Source organism: Balaenoptera acutorostrata, chromosome 13, assembly GCF_949987535.1.
Source record: "Balaenoptera acutorostrata chromosome 13, mBalAcu1.1, whole genome shotgun sequence".
Classification (NCBI taxonomy): Eukaryota; Metazoa; Chordata; class Mammalia; order Artiodactyla; family Balaenopteridae; genus Balaenoptera; species Balaenoptera acutorostrata.
The window spans coordinates 8,841,715-8,860,266 of NC_080076.1; the positions used below are offsets into that span (position 1 = coordinate 8,841,715).

The 18,552-nt window shown below is 34.5% G+C and overlaps 1 protein-coding gene across 3 annotated transcripts in view; it reads right to left on the reverse strand.

Annotated features, from left to right (window-relative positions):
* The window catches only part of CCDC102B (coiled-coil domain containing 102B), a 222,667-nt gene extending 208,724 nt beyond the window's left edge, over window positions 1–13,943 (reverse strand). Inside the window, exon 1 of one of the 3 annotated variants that reach the window (XM_007189940.2) lies at window positions 13,923–13,943. Coding sequence is in view for 1 of the 3 variants with exons in the window: in XM_057526836.1 (XP_057382819.1) it covers window positions 11,907–11,929 (23 nt within the window). In the remaining 2 variants the exon portion in view is untranslated. Of the gene's footprint in view, window positions 1–11,906; window positions 11,971–13,647; window positions 13,709–13,922 lie in introns of those variants that run through there. The other 2 variants (XM_057526837.1, XM_057526836.1) reach the window with 2 other exon arrangements.
* Window positions 13,944–18,552: the final 4,609 nt, after the last annotated feature.

Genomic DNA, 18,552 nt, shown 5'->3' on the forward strand with positions numbered 1-18,552 from the left:
GTTCTACAGATATGTAATGCTAACCTATAGAGAGACTATTTCAATTCCTTATTATGTTCTTTAAAAAGCTTTTCTATTATCTTAACCACCACATGAAAGTTGTTTTCTAATGTTTTATAACTTCTATAGTTCAGTGATCACATATAGCCATAATTTCTAAATGATTATAAAGCTCAGTGAACTTAAAAGGAAAATTTTTTCCGAAATAAATGCTTTGGTTAACATTTAAATTTTTATCACAGCATACATTTAAAAATATAATGCTTTTCATAAAGTAGAACAAAGACTATTTGACATGTTAATGTAATGTGGATTTTGAATCTATTTTAAATGAAATTATTCAAATATATTGTCCCATTAAAATACTGAAAATTCCTAATGGAAATATGAAAAGCTTATTTTCCTTTCCGTAAACCGCTACCACGACTTAAGCTTTTGCAATCTCCTTTATTTTCAACACTAGAGTGTTTAACAATAAAAGATTAAGCACTCATCATGTGAAGATGAAAATCTAACACTATAAGTATAGTTTTGCCCATCCCTCATGAGAGTTTTACTTTATTCAGTGTCAGTAGGAGAATCATATTTATTTCCAAAGTGGAAAACTTAAAAGGTATCTATATTTGGTGACTAAATCATTTACCCATTTACGTGAACATGCTCAGTTCATCAAAACCAAACTCAGTCTAATATTTGTCTCTTCCAGATTCAGATATTCATTACCTAATTCAGCTTCTCTCCCTACCTGTGAAAGTCAGATTGATGTCCTTCATGCTTCATGAAACCCCAAGATCATCACCTGTCATATCTCCCAAAAGCCTTCTACCTTTCAATCACTTAATCACCTAGGCTATCTTTTTCAAAATTCCCCCTTTCTTAAAGTTTGCACTGTATCAACACAAAAAGAAAACTGTTTCCTTGAATGTTTCCGTGGGGCACTATATGGTTTTATACTTAGTCTTCCTAATTAGGAAAATTCTTCAAAAAAGTCTCTCTAAAAATCACTAAATTTATAAACACCCAGAGAGTAACCTGCACTCAGAAAGCACCCAAAATTAACAGACTAAAACACGGCTAACACTAGAGATTTATTTTCTAGATTAAGGCAGATTGGGGTAAATTCCTCCTTAATTTTCTTCCTAATGACATTGTAGAATTGCAAAAACAAACAAAAAGCTTTGGGCTTTTTTGCTGTCACATTTTCATTTTAGTTAGATAGAAGCCATACGTGTGATGCATAACCATGTCTGGACAGGGCTTCACCTCCTGCTGAGCACGTTGATGCAAATGACTGTTCATTTATGAAAGTTCTTCACTGAAGTTTACAAATAAGTTCCTTGGTTTAAAAAAAAATAGGTAGGCAGAAGGCAGATAGATAAGAATCGAAATCATCTGAAAAACACTGATCACTACCTCTTTCCAAATTTTTGGGCCCATTAGGGTTTTGTTTGGTTGTTTGCTTTTTTCAAGCCAACGTCTCTTGTACATGATATGCCCTGTTCCAAGATGAACACTTTCCCTATGACTCTAAATTAGACTGGAAAATTCGTACACAAACTAAAATACACATAATTAAAAACAAGTAGTGGTAAGTATATAGTGTTAAAAGATAAATTGAGGCATATTAAAAATGTTATTTCAGCAAAAATCGACTCCAATCAGATAGTGCTAAACCAGAAGACTCCACTGACAGGGGCTGAGGAGAGACTTTTATAAAGAAAAGGTGGAAGCAAAGGAAGGAAATTATTGATTAGCTATAACTTAATCCCAAGTTGGCTGTTTGTGATTAGCTGTCCTTAGGTTTCAATTTAGTAACCTTGAAGTGTTAATGGACTTAGATTTTGTTTTGCTTCCACAGGCCACCATGACATTAGAACCCTTCCGTCTAACAGGCTCCCTGTTTAATTAATTTAACAATAGTACTTTTAAGATTTTTTAAAGTACGTATACTTATTTCCATTTGTCTTTACTTTTATCTTCATTCAGTTTAGGGTTTTAAAATGATTTCTGCAACTCATGTGAAGCAAAGGCAAAATGAGACACACAAACAAGTAAATGCATGTAAAACAATACATTTTGATGATCGTTTTACTAAAAACATACACATGCCTATATAATAATGTCTACTTATTTCTGCATGTTGCTAGTGTAGAATAAGGGTAAACATTTTTTAGCTTTTGAGCCTTGAATATTCCTGCATTCATTCAACTAATATTATTTAATTTTTGTCAACTGCTGGGCACATTGTTCCAGGGGTTGAAGGTGCATCAGTAAATAAATAGATTTAAATGTCCATCCTGATGGAGCTTACATTCTGATTACTTGTGAAATATGACTCACAGATATTCAAGTCAAATTCAAGGATATTTTTTTCTCCAAAGATTCACTCATAGCATCTGATCTAGATGTGTTCATATTTTTAAATATAACAAAAATGAGGTTATGAACCAAACAAAGCAAATTACTTTGAACATGTTGAAAAAAACTGTAAATAATAGAATTGCATAAACTACAACACAGAGTAACCCAATTTTTGGAGTTTAATCACATATTACTGATTAATCTCCCAAATATAAATATTTACAGATGTTCAGTTCTTCTTTCTTTATGGAAAATGAAGAAACTCTGGGCAGAGAACGAACTGAACTTTCAAAAGTTCTCGAAATATTTTAAACAGGAAACCAGCTGCAATAGCCACCCATGGCAATATGTTCAAGGTGCAGGACTTACAGGAGTTCAGTGAAGCCCTTGGCGACTCCAAATTACTACAAGTCAGATTTAGTTCTTGAATTATATGCCCGTGTGGATATGATTACAGAGGACGCTGAGAAAATAAAATTATTAGTGAATACGGACCTACCCAAGTTTCACAATTATGTTTTTCCTTAAAACACATGATTAATCTATTTTGAAATCACAAGGCTACCTACCTCTGAATAGAAATAGCATAAGTTTCAGAGAGTATATTGTACCCTTTATGAATGAATGGAAAAAATATAAAAGGAACATGTGAAATTGATTTTGTGTATAATTAAAACTATGCATTTATAGTACTATATTTACTTATAGTATTACAAGGATGTTAAACCAATTGTTTTTTCTTGCTAAGGAGCATTTTAACTCTCAGAAAAACTGAAATAAAATAATATAGAAAAAGCAAAGGAGAACAATGAAATTGTTCAAAACTGGACATTCTCATATTATGTAACAAAAGGAGAAATATTAATATGTACATATATTTCATCACAAATTATCAGAACAACAGCTAATAAGATGTTGATGTTTAGATGAAACGTTGACTTCTTGTCTCAGTCACTGGCACTAGATTTATAGCCTATTGATTTATGGACTCTTCTGAGATTAAAATAATATCAATCAAATGTTTTGTTCTAATTCTTTACATTTTAATTAATATAAAACAAGTAATCAGTTTTCAGATATATCATTGGGAGGAAAATACCTTACCCTAGAAAAACAAATATGGTGGTTGTACAATACTTAAGCTACTTCTTATAATAATATATCCAAAATCTTGATTCCATTGGGAAAATTTTATTTGAAAGAAAAGACATGAAATATTTAAAGATGTAAATGTTAGATTTTGATTTGAAGATCAGTTACTTTACATGCTAGCGAAACTTCTTCCCTGGCTATACTTTCTCCCTTTTAGCCAAAATGTATTAGTAATTTGTTTAGACATAGAGTCTCTCAACTTCTCCAATCATCTTTCTAAGAGCTGATGTTTCTGCTTTGGCATAAAAATAGACAACACTAAAGAAAAAAGCAATTTAACTATAAAACAGAGTTCTTAACACAATTGTTAACTGATCTGGAATCAGTTTTCATGCATTTATTTTTATTGTAGGCATAGGTTTTTTTAATTTCTTTACTAAAGACAAGTAAGGAATTGCGTTAAAAATGTCAAAATAACAGGAAGTTAATAGCCAGTGTTTATATTTCTCAACAGATCTGGCTTTCCAGTCTCTAACATAGAAAATGTAAGACATGTGCAAGGAAAGAGCTGAAACCAGATTAAACTCAAGACATTTTTTTAAACTTGCTTTGTTTATATTCACCCTCTCAATCATATAAATATTTTTTCAACTCTTTCCCAAGTAATCCCAATAATGCCACAATTTTAAATCTTCCTCAAAAACTCTATTTTTACTTTTTTTCCCTCTCTGCTCTCCCAGATTTGTATCTTTCATTTAATTCATAAAAAGAAGAAGAAGAAAAAAAAAAACTAAGAAATGTGTGGATTCTTAGAAACTGGGTTTCGTTGTTTTCATCATTGCCTGCTTTTCACACCAATTAGGTTTTCTTAAATTATAGCAAGGAAAGAACATACTGACACCAGTTATTTCCACGGGTCATCATATGTCACATACTTCTCAGTATCAGTATAATAAAAATATATCAATATAACAGCATCAGAATGGTATAGTGAAACCCAGAGAATACTGGGTTCAGAAACAGAAAACCTGGGATAAATCTGTTTCTTGAGAAGGTCACTCAAACATGTATCTTCATTTACAACACAGAGATAAATATAATTCCTAACCATGATCTACGGTTGCTGTGAGAATACTTTGTAACTGTTTATATTCTGGGGCCTGTCCTACATGGCAGTCATTAGCCAGATGGAGCTGGTGTGCTCTTGAAATGAGGGTAGTCTGATCTGAGATGTACTGTATATGTAAATTAGGCACAGTATAGAAAACAAAAATGTAAAATATCTCATTCATAATTTTATATTGATTATATTTTAGAATGATATTTTTAATATATTGAGTTAAGTAAAATATACTACTAAAATTAATTTCATGTTTATTTTTTAACTTTTTTTTAAACATCTTTATTGGAGTATAATTGCTTTACAGTGGTGTGTTAGTTTCTGCTTTATAACAAAGTGAATCAGCTATACATATACATATATCCCCAAATCTCCTCCCTCTTGCACCTCCCTCCCATCCTCCCTATCCCACCTCTCTAGGTGGTCACAAACCATGGAGCTGATCTCCCTGTGCTATGCAATTTTTTAACTTTTTAATGTAACTTTAAATTGTGTATGTTGCTTGAACAATATTCCTATTGGACACCTCTACTCTAGAATATCTAAACAAAACTAAGGGGGTTTCTTTTTCTTAGAGGATTGTACAGAAATAGAAAATTATGCTTTGATTTTTAAAAAACATGTTCAGTGCATTTTGGCAATATTTTTGTCTCTATCTTACAGAGGCTTTCAATCTATACTTCAAGTTAACATGATTACTAATAACAGTATTTACAAATATATGCTTGGAAACTGCATTCTATTGATAGTGGAAATACAGACAAAAGAAGTAATGCCTGTTATTTAAATGCAAATAAACAGGACATTTTCATTCTCTGCCACATGGTCACATAATGCAGAAGAGGTGATGCTGCACTAGTTGCACCAGAGTAGAACTGACGTCATTCAAAACAAGGGATATACGTCTGGTCAACATTCTCATCTAGGCTTTAAGAAACCCCATTAAAATATATTTGAAGCTGTTTAGACAGCTTGGGTTTTTAGACAAAAATGATTCTTTGATTTTAATTGATCAGTAAAACATGTAATTTTTTAATGTAACAGCATTTCTTCATAACAATACAAAATTGTTTCTTATATTTAAAAATACATGTAATTGTAAAAATATTGGTTGTGTTATAAGCTTAAGCCCAAGAATACTAAATAACATTATTAATAAACATTATTTTTATTTTTATCTAAATCATTGGCAAAATAATAAACCTCTAGAAAGATTATGGGCTTACAATTTGTTAGATGTGGAAAATTCTGTCTAGATTTTATCCCTGCCTGAAGATTGTTCTCTAATACAGTCTGTAAGACCAATCAAAACATCATAAAAAATAGCAAGAAGGTAAATGGATAAAATCACAAACAAAAAATTAGAGCGTCAGTATGGGAATGGGTATTAAAATTAGTGTCTACCTGTGGATATTTATGTTTTTACCATAATAAAATCTATCTATATCTATATCTATATCTATATATATATATATACACACACATATACATATACATATATATATAACATTATGCTTTTCCATGTATTTTTATGAGGCAAGTATTCCACATTTAAGTAAATTGAAAAATATTTATTAATAAAAAATAAAGCTTATCTAGTAAAACAAATTGTGTTAATTGATTAGGTAGTAGAGGGATAAAATATATTTTCAGGGACAAAAACTTCATTTAATGTCCAAAGTATTTTCACATACATTATCCTTACAATATTCTCATCTCTCAGTTCCTATTAATTCCAATAATTTTACCTCACCCACCCATTGGCTGGTTATATACCCTAGATGTCATTACCAAGTTAGCATTTCTTTCCCATTTCAATGTCAAGCACCTTTCTGATTACCTTCACCTATTGGCCCCATAACTCTCTTCTTTGACCCAACTTGGACCTCCTATAAATTGATTCTATTGCCTTCTGTTTCTCATCTACTTCACATCAACGTTACCCTCCCTATTCTGTGCTCCATTATTAGCAAGTTATCTTTGGCTAGAATGGCATTCTCTCCACCTTACTTGCCTAGAAAACTCTAATTCTGGTTAATTCCAACTACCTGCCTGGTCCATAGATGCACCTCAGCACCTGATCATACTTGGAGAAAACACATCCCTTGTCATCTGGTCTCACTTCAACTTCTTGACTTGAACATCAAGCCAGCCTTTAGTGCTACCAAGCCAACTCAATCAATTCGCTGTCCTGTTCTCTTGAACAACGCCACACATTTTCTGTCTTCAAACTTCCCATGTCTTTCTCAACTCTTCCATCTCTCTTGATGAACTTGTTTTTTCTATTTCACTAAGAAAAGAAAAGTTATCAAAGACAACCACTATACTCTGGTTCTACCACAGCTATCAGCCTCATTAATACCATTATACTCTGCTTGTTTCTATGGAGGGATCATTCAAGCCCTTAAGGCCAAACTTCCCATTTGTATGCTCCATCTAATCACCTCTAACACACTCAAGGATGTGGGTCCCCCGAAAACAGTCCCCTCTCTCCTACTAAATCAGTTTATACTTCTCTTCTAGATCATTCCCATCAGGAAATGGGCAGCTGTAATACCGTCAGCCTTAAAAAAAATCATCTTGATCCCCATCCAGGGGCCATCCTATTTCTCTGGAATTTTTTGAAACAAAAATCTTTAAAAGACATTTTCACTCATCCAATTCTCTCTTGAACCCACTGTATTAATATTCAAGCCTAGATCTCTACAAAAACAATCAATGACTTCTACATTGCTAAATCTAATTAATGTTTAATTCCAGGCTTGAAATTCCTGTCTTACTTGACCAATTAGTAGCATTTATATATCTGGCCATTCCATCTTTCCAGGTCACTCATTTACTTGGCTTCTAGAAGACCCCTCTCTCATGGTTCTTCTCTACTTTGCTGGTGTCTGCTTCTTATTCTGCTTCAGTGGGTCTGTCTCACCGCACACTTCTGAGGTGGAAGTGCTCCAGGGCTGAGTCTTCTCACCCTTTCTCTTCCCCAGTGGCAGTATGTCTAGCTGAATGCATCCAGCCCTTTGCCTTCAAAACCACCTATTTCCTGATGTTTACCAAAATTATTTATCTATTCTGAGATCTTCTTTTAGTTCTCGACTCATGAATCCAGCTGACATCACCACTTCAATATTTAACTGGTATCTCAAATTTCACATGTCCAAAAACAAATTCTTAAACACCAGCTCCCAATCTAAACTACTCCTCCCACTGGCCTCCTGTCAACAAACAGATATTTTATTATTCCAGTTTCTCAGATCAAGCCAAGAGATCATCTTTTTTTTTTTTTTAAGAGATCATTTTTGATTCCTCTTTTTTTACACTGCACATCATCGTTGTTGGAAAATTCTGTATTTTCATAATCTCATCAACTCTGTTTCTAGTAACTATTTCAAACTGCCTTATCTCTTGCCTGGACTGTTGTATTTTAACCAGTCTCTCTAACTTTTCCCTACTCCAGTGTATTCTCCACAACAGCTGGAGTGATCCTTTTAAAACTCAACTTAGGATCAAAACACTTAAATCACTTCCCATCAGGCTCACAATAAAAAAAGAAGTTATTGCTGTGGCCTGTGAGAGTCTCATGATCTGGGTACAGGCTACTTCTCCAAACTATTCTCCAGGATCTGAGATTTCTGGACCTGAGATTCACACCATTATGGGGTGAGGAGGCCTTTTTTTTAATGTGAAAGATTATCTTGAAACTTAGCTGGATTAGTTTCACAGTACACCTGCCTCTGCTTTGCTTACTTTCTGCAGCTGCTGGCCTTCTGGCCATTCCTTCAAAAGACAAAACTCTCCTGACTAGAGACTTTAGTGTTTTTTAATCTACCTATAACTTTTCCTCCTAAGATTCCTCATGGTAGATTTCTTTCATTCACCCTGACGGAGGGCAGTTCTCAGGTTATGTCAAAAGGAAACACATTCTCCATTCCCTCTTAGCCTGCCTTTTCTTTCGTCAAGAACTTAGCATTACTTAATATATAATTACTGAATTTGTGGATTCTATTGCTTCACTAGCTAAAATTTACACTTGACGAAAGCAGGGGATTTTTAGTTTAGTTTGCATTTCTATTTCTATTGCCAGAACAAGGTTGGAGACGCAGTAGATATTCACCACAAAGTGAATAAACTTGCAAGAAAACAGAGTGACTTAAAACTATTCTTTTTTTTCCCCAAAAGACAAGTATTACAAGTTTACTAAATAAATCAGACTCTCCTAAAGAAGGTGACTTTGGAAAACTGGATGCTGATAGACTTTTATAATTAATATAGAAAAAGTTTTCAGTGAGGTTAACTTCCATATTAATCGTGATCAGGAACTTAATTATTTGAATTATCTGAAATATATATATATATATATATATATATATATATATATATATATATTACAGTGAATATCTTTATCTACAAAAGACAAATGTTTATACATAGCCAGCCACAAATACTTTTGAAATAGTGTGGAAAGTGGATGAGGGACTTGAGAGAAAAAGGCATGTGTACCCTTTCCAAAAAATAAGAGAATCAAGGGGTTTCACAGGACTGAGAAGTTGGGAGGGGGAGTTTGCCTCTTGCATTATTTATACTTCTGATATTGTTTCTGATAAACATCTAGGTTACTAGAATGTGTCATTTTCATTAATTTATATAGGCAAAATACTCAATAACCACTTACAGCCACAGAGTAGATATAGACAAGTGAATATATTAATATAAGACCTAGGAGTCAAGCTTTGGTGTCAGGTAGGCTTAGGCCCTGCCTTCTGTGAGAAGCCCGCTTCTAAGACAGCTGACCTGCTTATGGCTCGGTGAGTACTGTAGTCTTTCCCATCAATCTGCACTAGTAGGTCAAATTTATTGCAGTCCCACATCCAAAGTTCAGAAACAAGCATGTAGATTCATACAGCATCAACATTTTTAGAGTCTATTTATTATCATAATTGTCACAATCAATGTTTTCAATCCACACAGTAATAAGTTTTATAACTTAAGCTCTGTCATAAGAAGAACAGAGAAACTTGGGCAGCATCAGAGAATGGGATGAGAGCAGCTCTAAGTTGTCTGGCTTTGGTCTGACTCAGTCCTGCCACAGGTAAACCTACAGGAGATTCTGAACTAAAAATGGAATGAGGCACACCTGAGTCCTTACACAACCCCTGCAATTACTCGAACTCCTACCTAGGAAAAGCTTACAAATAGAACTTTCCAGAACTACATTAAACTCCAGGGATTGCCTGGCACTTCCACCTCCCCCCCTCCTCTCCTTTGTTACAAAGTGTTACCATTCCACTGAGCACTTATAATTTGTGAGTTATGTTTTCACCTCATTCAGATGATGAGTAAGCAGAAGAAAGGAATCTATGAATATATGCTGAATAATAAAGCCGTTTGATCTTTGGCAGCCATCATAAATTCAACTTTTGACATAATGCCTTCAAAATCCTAAATTCACTAAGGGAGGAAATGAAAGACTCTATGAAAAACCCTCAGAACTCTTTCCATAAAAACTAGTCTAAAGTTGCTTCAGGCTCTTCTTCATTTAAATATTGTCACTTTACCTCGTGTTACATTTCTAAACAGTTCCTGCAACTTAGAAACATATGTTCATGAGTCAGTGACTGAAAGACTCACTTCTATTTTTTTGAACCTTAAATTCCACAAATTAAAAGCAAGCATTGGGATAAAATACAATTTGTAAGTTCTGCAATGAGCATGTTTCCTGCCCAATACTAAGGATATCTCTGTCTTCAGCTACCAAAAAAGATGCTTCTATCAGAATTTTAACATCAAATATCTTTATATCTTTGTTACACGTAACAGCAATTCTTGGCAAATACCAATGACTATAAATCACCAAGATAATATTTAAACATATAATAAGATTAATAATCCTCTGCAAAGCTATTGATATGATTTCAGTGAAATGGCCCTGAGCCCAACCCATCTTCTCTTTGATGGGCTGATTTTCTCCAATAAAATACCTATACAGTTTTCCTTTTTATAACCAAAGTCTCAATTCATACTTGATCACAGTTGAACAGCTATAATTGGTGATGGCACTGAGGACTGGGGTATACAAAATTCCCTCTTTGGAAAACAGTCTTGGAATTCAGCCTAGACTTATTTAATTAAAATAAAATGTCATAAAGTCAGTGACCAAAGCATTTGAAACAACAAATGTACTTATTCTTTTAGTAATGATAATTTTCAAAGGATGAATCTTTACATTTCAACTATCTTTATCTGTTTGGATGCTTGGCAAAAGGTATTACTCCAATAAAGCCTACTTAAGTGACAGCAAGCTTCTAAAATAGTACATAGTACATTTCTAAAACGATAACATAGAAATTATACATATTATTCAAAACTCATTATTATAACATAAGGTGCTTTTCTAATTTTATTTCGTTAAAAACATTGAAAAATAGAAGAGAAGAAATTGAATGCTATTGCAGAGATTAGTCCTATTTAGAGGAAAAGCAAAATAATACATTTAAGGTTTGGATATTTGAAGGGAAAAGTGTTGATAAATGGGTTCTATTCTTTTTACTATACATATACTGTTCTCAAAATTATCTATTAGCAACATAAATTTTATATTCACTCTTCACCCATTGAAATAAAACTTATAGGATAATTTTTTTTGGTAATAATTGCATCTCTCCATAATTTTAAGAAGGTGTGGTCACTAGGCATTCATTCATATCATGCATTAAAAAGAAACAAAGGAATGTCAGTGTAATCCCAATATCATTTCCAGTCATTTCACGTATTTCATTTGTGAATCAGTAATAGTAGATGAAAATCAGAGATGAAATTTCCTTTGAGAAATCAAAATATATCTTCTCTGAATATGACTGCAACATTCAAGAAAATAAAAGAGAGAGGAAAGCATAAGAGATGAATATGAGAACAGCCAATTTAAATGTAAAACCTGCTTATTTTCAGGATCAATTTCTTCTTTCTATTCCCAATGCCAAGAGTGGACCACCTGACAGGACTGAGATTGGCTGGGTTTACACATGCTGGAATTGATTTTCCTGTTGTCTCACCGCCCCTCCCTGAGTTCTGTTACCCCAATGCCCATTCCAAACCATCCTGCTAACTCCAGCCAGATTCACATCCCTAAAATACCAGTGCAGCACAGTGGAATAGCTCTGGAGCCAGAAAGACATTGTCTGGAATCCTGGCTCCACTTACTATATTTGTGGCTTTAAAGAAATCATTTAACATTTTTGAACATTAGATTTTTTCACGTGTAAAATAAAGATAATATGTAAAATAAAGTTCATTTGATCGCACAGCTATCAAAATTGTAGATATGTGTGTAAGTTACCTTGCACACAGAAGCACAATCATGTGTTGAAAGTATGCCAATGATGAAAACGAAGAAGATGATGATTAAGAATAAGATGATGAAGAAGAAGGAGGAAGCAGAGGATGAGAAGAAGAAATACTCCATGTCTTCAGAAATTTGCAATTGTCCCCACTGTATAATATATAAGGGCAAAATTAATCTGTATGAATTTTAAGATGCTCCACAACTCCATCCTACTCTAGCTATTGAGAACAATGTCTACTACCCACAAGGTGTATTTTTTTCTGCTCCAGTGAGGGAAATCACTCATCCCAATCCTACCTGGCTGTATATTAATTTATGCCTCAAAACCCTTTGCTCCAACTACTTCTAAACAGTAGAAGAGTCTTTGTGCTTTTCAGCAACTATCAAAGTTCCACTGATTTTTTAAGTCTCAACTCAGGCAGCCAGACTTTTCTTTCAAGGCTTCTCTAAAATCTTGCTAAAAAGGGTATTTTGAAGGTTTTGGCATTATGGCAGAATTCAATTGACCTTGTAATACAAGTACAGGAGATATGATGCTTCTTCAAATAGAAGTGGCCTGAGATCATTTTCAGTTGTAAAGAATTACTGCCATTATATGTGTGGCTCTAATAATTAGATGAAACCCTCATAAATTTCAAGGCTACACCCATAGTGAGGCACCAAGAAGCTAGGTCCCAATGATCAAGCAAATACTGAATCCAATGAAAACATATGAACAAACAGTGCAAGAGAGACCACTAAATGATGTTATTTCACAAGAAAACTATTTTTTAAAGTTTTAGGGAAAAATACAATTCATATTAAATGTTTTTCTAAATATTCAAATAGACATTGATATTTTAAATCAATATTGCAAAATCACACAAAACTTATACAAATATTGTATCACTAGCTTGTCAAGATTCCTTTCTAATCTAATGCTTATGTAAAAATATGGAGAAAAGTCAGAATTAAAGACTAATTTATATGTATTTAAATATTTGACAATATTTAAAGGATACTTAACAATATTTAAAGGATATTTTAAATGATATGACAATAGGATATTTGACAATAAAATGATTAACAAAATATTTAATCAAAAGTTATAACAATACCCTATCCCACAAAAATATTAGCAAAAGTAAATTCAGATGATTTTAGAAAAAAGGAAAACTAGTGTTTACTTAAACGAGAATATCAAGAAATATCATTGTGTATTTCAGTGCCATGTAACTTACATGTTTATAATTGCATTTTAAAAAGAATATCTCCTTTATATTTCTATTTAACAGATTTACCCATTCAACATTTATTTTATAATTTATCTTTGCAGGAAACATAAGCAAATACTTCCCAACGGTTTTCAGAGATCCTTTTTCCTTTGTTCTGTAATTACTTTCTCTAAACACCCATTTCCTTTTATTATGTCAGGATTTTGTTATTATATTCTATGTCTCTTCTCCTCCACACTACCCAGGTAGCTTATATAAAGAAATCAATATTAATCTAAGTTTGAAGTATACTTTTCTGCTAACAGTGACAGGAATTTAGCATGAGGACCAGCAAAATGAAAATAACTCTAAATGCATGAGGCATAAATATGAGGATTTGCATAATAATTCTACTTTATTTTTACTCTAAGAATATAGATTACTTCAAACACATTGACTAACTCATATTCATTTGGAACTACAAAAAAAGGTTTCATTATCAACATAATATATTAGTCTAAATTTAGAGTTGAAAATCTTACCTGAGTTTTGTTAGTACACAGTTATTTTTTACAAAACAGGAAATGTATGACAGGCTGTCAGGATAAATAATACCAACGTGGAAAATGGAAGAGGGAGGGAAGAAATCAAGTCCACTTTAAGAAGAAACACTGAATCCCTCTGTTTCCCAGACCTACAGTAGTTCTGCATCTTATAAGCAACTGTATTTTCTTTGCTCTGAGAACAACACATGCTCTGTCCCAGCAGGAAAATATAAAAATTAAATAGAAAACCACAAGGTTATTAAGCATCTTACCCTCTGGGCTTGCTGGGCTGCTCTAGCGGCTCAGTGTTACAGACACATATGTAAACAACAGAATTTCCGGCATCCTTTTCTCATCTGTATAGCTCTGGGGTCTTGGCCAACAGGATTATTTCCAGCATTAAGGCCACTCCACACTAACTCGAAAAAGATTCCCATTGGTTGTGAAGTTTTATCAAAACCAATACCACAACACTCTCTGTGGATCACAAGTGAGCTATCCAAAATGAAATCATTTTAATGTTCCCTAACACAGTATGGTTATCCAATACTTTCTACACAACCTATTTGAACTGTACTGTAAGTGAAAAAGGAAGAAACATCCACCCCTTCATCCACCAGTGTGTTTAATGTTTAATAACAATTTGTATAACTTGCAATAGTAATGGAAAAAATAAAATGGCAAAGCAAGAACTAATACCGTATCTATCTGCAAAAGATTTAAAAAAAGATTACAGTGCAGATTACAGGAACAATAGGAAACATCATTGGTCCAAGCTGATCTTTATTAGATTGCCCCAGAAAAGAAAAAAAAAATTTAATAAACTATTTGGGCATAGAAATCAAGATACAAAACTGTATGTCAAAACCTTTGATTTCAGTCATGTTGGCAGGAATTGTGAGCTGCCGTCTCCAGGGCCCCCAGTGAGAGCTCTCCAGCCCCTTTCCCTGGGGAAAAAAAAGGAGTGACTTTCTGGTGGCACGATGCAGCTGTCAGGAAGTGTTCTGACGAATGGGTGATGGCAGACCACATGAAAGAGAGCTCCTCTGGTTGAACTAACAGCATAGAATGCCCAAAGTTTCTTTTCAGAGGAGAGGGCAGAAGAAACACAATCACTATATCCTTAAAAATAGCATGAAAACAGCATTTGAAAGTTAGGGAGCTAATGTCTCCAAATTATTTTATTCTTCCTCCCCTCTTAATTTGGAAGAATATTCTTAGCTGAATAACCTATTTGTCATCTATTTCTACTGAACAGCATCCTTTCCTCCTTACTTCCTGATGCAATGGAGGGGGTGACCATTCTCCCATAAAAAGTGAACTAACCCTCTGAGGTTTCCTTTCGTTCGGTCTTTTCAGAAAATGTGCTCAATCACCATACTCTCTTCTCTCTCCCTGAACTCTCCCTTTCATCTGGATTTTCCTCATGGCATTTTAAACACCACCAGTTCTTCAGTCAGTTTCAGTTATGCCAATGAATCTCGCTTTCAGTTTGGTTATTTTCACTTGTAGATACTATTCTCTTCTGCTTCATGGTCAGATGATTGAAAGAGCTCTTTCCAGCCAGGAACCCCATTTAATCTACCATCTACTCCTTTTAGTGCACCAAAGTGACTCTCTGAAGACACACACTTTCCCACACACACATGCATATGCATTCACACACATGCACGTTTTGTGTTTTTTTAAGTTTGTAGACTCCTCTCAGCCCGTATGTTACTTGTCCTCTATGCAGCCTTTGACACTGTTCACAGCCCCACCTACATGAAGACTTCTTGGATCTGAACACTGCATCCTCCTGGTCTTCCTCATGAGCACTCACCATCCTCTCCCAGCTCTCTGGAGGTGCCTCTTTTCCCTCCCATCCCTACATATACTGCAGGTATGTCCTCACGTAAAGCTATTACCTCGCTGGATAATTTCACCCATTCTAACAGTTTCAATTATCACCTTTCTTTACCAAATACTTATATTTAGATCCAATCCTTTTCTGAGTCTCCAACACTTATATACATCAGCACACTGTACTCTGCTACCAGAAAATACGACAATATGTCATCAAGATATTTAAAACTGAAATCATCATCCCTCCATGGACTTGCTGTGTTATTTACCTCAATAATGCCAACCAGTCTTACACTTTGCCAAAAAAAAATCCTGGAAGTCATCCTTGAATTCTTTTCTATATTCAATGCAGCATCATCTCCTTTTGATTTTACTTCAATAAGCTGCCCAGTCCTCTCTCTTCCCACTGCAACAATTCTGGTTCAGGCAACTGTCATAATCTGACCAGGTCACTGCAGTGTCTTCCTAAATGATCTATCTGCCTCCAAGCTTGTTTAGTAACAATTGTTTAGTAGCCAAACTTTAGTAAGAGTTACAATGGCCTATTGCCAGTACTCATGCTTCTTGAAGGCTCTGAAGATTTTTACCCTCTTATCACATCTCTTCTTCAAAATGCATTTGCCAGCATGCAACTTTTCTGGATTATTTTTTATGTCTTGTAAGCCAGGTCATGTCCTTATCCCCCCCTTTATTACTTTGTTCTGTTTCAAGGAGGAATCCCTCCAAGGGACTTTCACTGGTCCTATTCTCACCCCACATCCTCTGTCAGAGTAATCATATCCATTTTTGTGGATTCTTTCACCATATATATTATAGTGGGCTGAATGATGTCCTCCAAAAAGATATGTTAAATACTTAACCCTTGGTACCTGTGAATGTGCCCTTATTTGTAAATAGGGTCTTTGCAGATGTAATCAAGTTAAGATGGGGTTATACCATATTAGGGTGGGTCTTAATCCAATGACTAGTGTCCTTTTAAGAAGAAGGAAATTTAGATACAGAAACACAGAGGAGAACACCATGAGAAGACAGATGCAGAGATTGGAGTGATACATCTACAAGCCAAGGACTTTTGGTACCCACAAGAATCTAGGAAGAGGCAAGAAAGGATCTTCTCCTAAAGTTTTGGAGAGAAAGTATGGCCTTGCTGACATCTTGATTTTGGACTTCTAGCCTCCAGAACTGTGAGACAATAAATATCTATTGTTTTAAGCCACCAAGTTTGTGGTGATTTGTTAAACAGCCTTAGCAGGTATATTAATATACAAATAATTATCAAATATATATAGCCAGCCCAAAACAGTTTATCAGCTTCAGATCTGCACTTCTAACAGTCTAGTGAAATTAGGCACTAGGAACCATTTAAATCCCTCGATAATCTCCAGACACCAAATCTGTTACATTTCTTCCAAAACCTCTACTGTACCCTGTATTATCAGTCTTAAATAGAGAAACCATCATCCAGTCTCTTGAGCTAGAAAATTTTTACTATTCCTGAGTCCTCACTTCTTTTCACCCTTCAAATAACTCACTTTTATAGTAAAACCTGAAAGAATTGACTATTTGTCTGTCCCCACTTCCATCTCCCCCAGCTCTTATGAACCCATACCAATCAGAATTTTGTTTTAACACATCAGTTTTTTACTGCCAAGTTTATAAATTACTGATCAGTAAAATATGGCTATATATGGAGGGCACTGTCTCTCTTGGAAGTTTGTCAAATGAAGGCTCCTTTGTTCCACACAACTTCACTTCCCTTGGGGTCAGAGAGTGGAGTAGGTGTCCTGCTTTGTCCTTATTGCCAAATCTGGCTCACAAATGCTTTGTTGATTGATAATGTGGTACCTACTAACATCGTAGAAACAGAGTTATCCCTCATCTCCACCTTAGTTCAAAGGGTACATTGCCACTATGACTTACATACACCATTATGTTAACACTCCATATCCCATAAAAAGAAAGAGGTGCATAAGAAAAAAAGAGGAGAAAATTCAGCCTTGGAGTTGTCATAATTTGTTGGCCAGTTCACAATAGCTTAAGGTACTCAGCACACATCAATGAAAGCTAATTTTTGTGTGTTTATTCCAATTTCACTTTATATGTTAGGTCCTCCCTGTGAATTCTGATATTTGCTCACCAGTATTATTTCTCTACTTCCTCCCTGCAAAAAGAATTTTTATTTTTGTTTGGGGCAACAAAGTGGTCAGTTTAAAAAAAACAAAACAAAAAAAACCCCACCTTATGTTACCAAGACTCCTAGTATAAGTACACATAGCCACATGGTACAGTTTGGCCGGTGAAACATAAGTGAAAGCCTGAAGAACATTTTTGGAAAGTTTCATTTTCCTGATGTGGATCACTGTCCATTTCACTTCTTTCCTCTTCTTCCTTCCCTGAACAAGGATAGGAGGCTTGAGATGGAGAAGCATTCTTTAACTAATTGTGAGGCCATGAGGTCAAGCCTCAGATGGAAGCCACACTAAGAAGGGCAGAAGGAGTTGGGGCCATGACTGGCTCATGCAGACTTTGGTGATGGGAGGAAAAGAGAACTTATCTGGTTAAACCACTGTCATCAGGTTTCTCCTGTGGCCTTATTTATTACAGTGGGAGCTACAGGCCAATAAAAAGTTGTAACAGCATCTAACTGCAGAAACCATTGGGAATAAATACTAATCAGAACTGATTTTACTCTGGATCCTTATCACTTAATTGAGGAGCCCTGAAGAAACCATGAAATTGGAAACTCCCACAGCAAACTTTACCCAATTTTAAAGCTATTTCTCACCATCTCTGTGAGAAATCACCTCTCCTGGTCCCCACAGAAAGAGTTAATGCTACAGCCAAAGGAGATATTCATGACTTATTTACATGGCTGTTTCCTCAGAGAACTGTAAATTTCTTAAGGAGATAATGTTGTGTTTGTCTTCAAATCTTTTGCAAATAGGCAAATAAATTAATGAATAAATGAATGAAGGTATAAATGGATAAATGAATAAATACATGGATGTTCTATGAAAGCAATGAAGAAAACAAAAAGAATGAGAGTATTTCAAGACT